The sequence below is a fragment of the Arachis ipaensis genome, chromosome B09 (genome assembly GCF_000816755.2).
Source record: "Arachis ipaensis cultivar K30076 chromosome B09, Araip1.1, whole genome shotgun sequence".
In the NCBI taxonomy this organism is placed as follows: domain Eukaryota; kingdom Viridiplantae; phylum Streptophyta; class Magnoliopsida; order Fabales; family Fabaceae; genus Arachis; species Arachis ipaensis.
In genome coordinates, this window is record NC_029793.2 from 81978692 (window position 1) to 81984701 (window position 6010).

Genomic DNA, 6010 nt, shown 5'->3' on the forward strand with positions numbered 1-6010 from the left:
CTCCCAGGCTTCATAGAGGGATTCACTATCTCTTTGCTTGAAGGTCTGAACATCGGTCCTCAGCTTAGTCAGTTGCTGAGGAGGAAAGAACTTGGTCAGAAATTTGTTGACCACCTTATTCCCTTATTCCAAGTATCCAAGCTCTCCTTGGGCTGAGTGTCAAGCCACTGCTTTGTTCTATCCCTAAAATTAATAGATTCTTGCTCCTTGAGACTTCTACGCAAGAGTTCCTAAGAAAGAACATAAAAAATATCAAGTTCTTCCATGGTTTAGCCATGGCCAAACCTTTAAGAGAGGATTACTACAAAAATATCTTAACTTACGTTGACAAATCTAACATGGTTGTGAAGAGGAACAAGAGTTGAAGAACACTTTAATCGATTTAAAATTTTTGTGGGAGTTTTTTGGAAGGAGATAGTCGAACCTTAAAAGCTTGGTGGCTATGGAGTTTCTAGCTTTTTCTTTCTTGATTTTCTTTCTCAAAGTCACATATGAAAAAGAGAAAGAAAGTAGGAGGTGGCTGAAATCAAGGCTGGCCAAATTCCTAGGATGGTTAATCACTAAATTAATTAATAAAATGTTACTAAGGAGATAATTACTAAAGCTAGATGTATTAGATCACAAGTAATTATACTCCTAGAGTAAACATATGAGCTACTGGTATAAATGATATTAATGATATGATTATATCGGAGATAAAAGATCTATAATGATACATTAGCATAGCTAAGTTCATCGGAGAGCGCCGGTATTAGTTTGTACCGATAGATTTTGGCTGTTATTATAATATTAAACTTATCTCTAGTTTAACTCAAGAAGGTAAATTAATAAAATAATATTATTATTTTTGTTTTTTCAATTTTTTGGTCTGGCTCGTCGAGACGAGCTTAACCGTGATTCTCGAATTTTTGAAATTCCCAGCCAAAGTAGCTCCAAAACGTAGTTTTCTACTGGTTTAGTAATTGATGATGTTGCGAGGTACTTGATGATGCAATGCCTGTGCAGTAGAGGTTCTTGCTTCACTGAACTTTTGAAAAAATTTTATTTCTTCAGGAAAAAGTCTCGTTTCGCTGAAAATCAGGCAGTTACAGTGAGCTAAACCGTAATTCTTATAATTTTGAAATTTTCTGCCGAAGTGGCCTGAGAACTCAATTTTCTATTGCATTGGGAGTTGCCTGCATGGTGAGGTGCTTGCTTGTGCAGTAAAGGTGCTTGACTACGTAGTAGAGGTACCTGCTTTACTGAACTTTAGAAAAAATTCTATTTCTTCAGGAAAAAGTTTGTTTCACCAAAAACTAGATCGTCGTTACAATGAAAATTACATTGGTTATGATATTGATAGTGAGACATTAGATTTGATTAGAGGCTTACAATAAAAAGTGAGATTTATATGAGACTTATGATGATAATTATGATTAAGTTAAAATATATAAGAGATTATGAATGATGATTATGATTATGTTATTGATGATACGATTAGTAATGATTATGATCTGAATGATGGTTTCGGTTGATGATGATTATGTGCAATAATGATTATGGTTGATGATGATTATGATTGGTGATGGTATTTGCAAGGATGGAGGTTTTGTCCCTCTTGCATGATTATGATTGAAATGTGATTATTGATTGGCAAGGACGTGAGTTTTGTCCTGGTTGCATTACTGATGAGACACCTACACTTAGCAAGGCTTTTGATTTTGTCCTGCTTGTTCAGTGTTGCGATGGACAAGTGAGGTTGATTCCTTCTCTTTGTTGTATCAGAAAATTGGGTAGAAAGTTGAGGAGTCCCTTCGATTCAATTTTCAAACTGTGGTATGCACGAGTTAGGTTGAAGATTTCCTTTCTTGTTGAATCACAGTCTCTTTAATCATAAGGGTGGCTAGGTATTCTTGATGGATTCATAAAGTGGGTTTGGAATTTAACAAAATAGAATTTCTCCGTTGTAAGTATAGTTCAAAACCAATAATTGACCAACACCAAAGTTTAAATCAAAAGATGTCACAATTAACCCAAAATAACCGGGAGTTTGAAATTTCGGGTTGTTCTCCCTAGGAATTACAATAGAGTATTCAATTATTGGCTATGAGGAAATGGAGTTTGATGGCAAGAGACAAGAAATTAAAATGCAAGAAAATAAGTAAGCATACAAGGAAATTAAAACTCAAAGCAATTAATTAAGAAAAAGGGAAATTCAAATGCTAAGAAACCTCTTGGCAAGGATTGAGAGTTAAGGTTACCTATCCTAGCCATTGACCACAAACCTATGATGATTATGAAGAGTCAATCTTAACATCGAGGATAAGTCAAATAGGCATAATTAATCTCAATCCATAAGTCCTAGTCAACTCACTAATTAACTTAGTGAAAGACTAGCGTCAATGGAAACCAAATCAACTAACTACCCTAATCTATCAGTCAAGAATGGACATCAATGGCTCAAAGTTACCAAAGTCCTCAATTCCAAGCCAAGAGTGTGAAAAACTACACTAAAACTAAACCAAACATTTTATGAAATACTTGGTGTGCATAAAAATAAAAGCATATTATATTACAACAAAAATAAATTCTAAAGCTACCAAATACAAGAAATTAATAAACAACAATTAAAGAGAGCAATAATAACATGAAAACATAAATTGCATTAAATGAAATAGAAATTAACAAGAGTTCATCAACATAAAAAGTAACCAAAATGAGAAATTAACAAGATAAACTAAGAAGATTAAGGCAATAGAACAAAGAAAGGTAAAAGAAACTAAATGAAAACAAGAATTAAAAAGAGAAATTAAAGAGAAATTAAACTAATAATCCTAATTTTTAGAGAGAAGAAGGATCTTCTCTCTCTAGAAAATACCCTACAACATGATACTAAGCTAAACCTAATTGCTCCCCCCCTTTGTTTCCTCTTGAATTTGGCTTGAAATAGCTTTATAAATGAGTTGGACTGGGTTTTGGAGGTCCAGAATTCACTGCCAATGAGTTGCAATTAATGAACCCCACGTGCCAGGACTTGTGCGTATGCACAAGTTTGTGCGTATGCACACTTGCTAAATATTGACTCGTGCGTACCCACACATTGTGTGCGTACGCACACTTAAACTCATGTCCACTATAGATATATGCATATCATTTTGAAGCCTCGGATGTTAGCTTTTCAATGCCACTGAAACTGCCTCATTTGAGCCTCTGTCGCTCAAGTTATGATAAATTTAGTACCGAGAGGTCAGGTTTGACAGCTTTACAAATCCTTCATTTCTTGAATTCTCCCATTTTGCATGCTTTTCTTTCCTCACTTCTTTAATCCATATTTGCCTTCAAAACCTTAAATCACTCAACAAACACATCAATGCATCAAATGAAATTAAAGTGAATAAAATTTAGTAATTTTAGGGCCTAAAAAGCATGTTTTCACTTTTAAGCACAATTTAAGAAGAAATCATGAAACTATGCTATTTCAATGAATAAATGAAAGAAAAGTCAATGAAATCCACCCAATTAGAGCAAATAAATACCATGAAATATGGATTCATCAATTCTCCCGGGTAGTGCTGCCTCCAAGAAAAGGTGATAGGGCACTCTCCCTTTAAAACCAACTTGTGATAAGTATGGGATGTTCGTCTTAGGGATGAATGACAGAGAGAGTATGTCTAGGGTAGCTACCAGATGTGTCAGGTTTGGCAATATAACCGAAACGTGAGCTCACAGATAGTAGGACAGGCATGCATTATATGCATTTACTTAAATTATTTTGGTGTGCATTTTATTGTTGTGTTGCACTTATGTGTTTTATCTGATTATGTGCTATGTGCATGTGCTTGTGTGAGTTTTGATTTCTTGATTTGATTGTGTTTACTGGTGTATGAAGGTGATGGAAGTTGAGGCAGATTGAATTTAGGATTTGCTCTTAGATTCTAATTTATGCAAAGAAAAGAGAGATAGTAGTCTGTTGGGTAAAAATATTTAGGTGTGTCTTTGGCCTCTAAAGAAAAGAATTAAAGATTTATTTCACTTTTCTGAATCACATATAACTAAGAAACATTTGGATATGAAATTTTATATAAGTGAAAATGATTTAAAAATAAAGTAATAAAGAATACAAGCTTTTATAAAGGGTTAAGTACTTTTTTCGTCCCTAAGGTTTGAGGTGAAAATCAAAATCGTCCCCAACCTTTTTTTGTTATTAAAATCATCCCCAACATTACAAAACGTTATAAAATCGTCCTTTTCTACTTCAATTATATTTTTTAACCAAATTACCCTTAACTATTAATAAAAATAATATTAAAAAATAAAATCCCACCCCACCCCACACCCAGCATCTCTTCGTCTCTCCCCAAACCCACCCCCAATTCCCTTTCTCTTACTCTCTGACCCTCCATCCCAAATCCCATCCCTTCATCATCATCAGTTCCCACCTTCATCTTCTTCTTCTCATAACAACCCTTCTTCTCATATCTTCTTTCTTCTTCATCTTTTTCTTCTTCTCATTCACCACAACAACCTTCATCTTCTTCTTCTTCATCTTCACTTCCATGCGGTGCAGAGAAGATCAAACCCGTCCACTATCGGAGCGGCCATGGCCTAGGATGCAGATCTTTTGGAAGAGTCAACCGGTGTTGAGGCCGGATCCGTGGGTTATGAAAACGGTGGCGGTGGGTCCCTTCTCTTCTGCTTCTTCTTCATTCTCACATGGATGTCCTTCACCATCCACCATTCCTCTTCTTCCTCCACCGTCCGCGTCCAAACTCAAGAAGCATAATAACATGCTTAATTACATATGAAATAAGACAAATCCTAATATGATAATCTTAACTTAATCTAAATCAACCTTATAGCAGCAAATCATCATAATATAAAAAATTGTATCCAATTAATTGTGTATATCCATCAAAGATTTGTATTTTTTTTTATGTCAAAATTAAAGATTTGTATCTTAACAAACAACCCATGGATATGGGCCGTAAACAAACGCAGGGCCCACCTAGAACCCATTGCATGTTAACAGGGGCCCACCTAGAACCCCGAAGAAATTTCCAGAGCAATCTGGAGCAACCACCACAGAAGTATCATTGTCCAACGGAATCGGAAACCCCTAACGCAACTACCACCTCAAAATCGAAAGCGCCACCATTTTCAATTCTCAATTCATTTGAGTGACAGTTCGAAAGCTCCATTCGAAGCTGTGATTCGTTAGATTTTCGTTTTCATGGCTGCATCGTCTTCCTCAGCATCGCAATCGCATTTCACATATTCCAACGCCCCTACCTACTTCCCCGTTCCTTTCCACCTCCAGCAATCCGCCGCCACACCGGCGCATTACGCCGCTGCGGTTTATGATGCGGCTCCAGCCGTACAAATCCCTTCGCCTCCGGTCATCAGCAGTTGTTTGAGAGGGATGCGCAGATAATAACGCCGGAGGCGCTGGAGAGCGTGAAGGCGGCGATTGCGAGCAGCGAGGCGGAGAACAAGGTGGAGGCGAAGAAGAAAGCAGTTCCTCGAAAAGCTGCTGGTCAAACATGGGAGGATCCTATTCTTGCTGAGTGGCCCGAAGGTATCATCATCATCATGGCTTTTTATTACTATTTTGAGTCGATGTTTATTGAGTTTGGTCGTGAAAGGTTTTTGAATAGTTAATTTGGATTTTCAGGAAGTTATTTGGATTCTCTGCTATGGGAATTGAATGTATGGTTTAGAAGGTTTTTCTTAGGGTTCTGAGTTCTTAAATTGTAGTGTAGCAGATGGTGGGTGTCTAGGCTATGAGGAAAGTGTGATGTGATTACAATAGCAAACTGGTAGACATGATATATTAATGCAATGGAGAAGGTAAATTTTACGTCAAAACAAGGTTATATGATGTTGTGTTGAAATGATGAATGTGGAACTCGTGTTTAACTAAAGTTTAAATTCGCGTAGGATCTTTAAGCTTTTCTGTCACACAGCTTCTAGTTTTATGGGGGATATGGCGTTAGATTTAATGGACTTTTTTTCATCTTTTTTTCCTTCTGGA

At 36.4% G+C, this 6010-nt stretch overlaps 1 protein-coding gene across 1 annotated transcript in view; it reads left to right on the forward strand.

Moving 5' to 3' along the window:
* The window catches only part of LOC107618484 (RNA-binding protein 42-like), a 6549-nt gene continuing 5555 nt past the window's right edge, over positions 5017-6010 (forward strand). The window contains 2 exon segments of the mRNA XM_016320578.2: positions 5017-5375; positions 5378-5554. Coding sequence (XP_016176064.2) covers positions 5210-5375; positions 5378-5554 — 343 coding nt within the window. The 5' untranslated portion in view covers positions 5017-5209.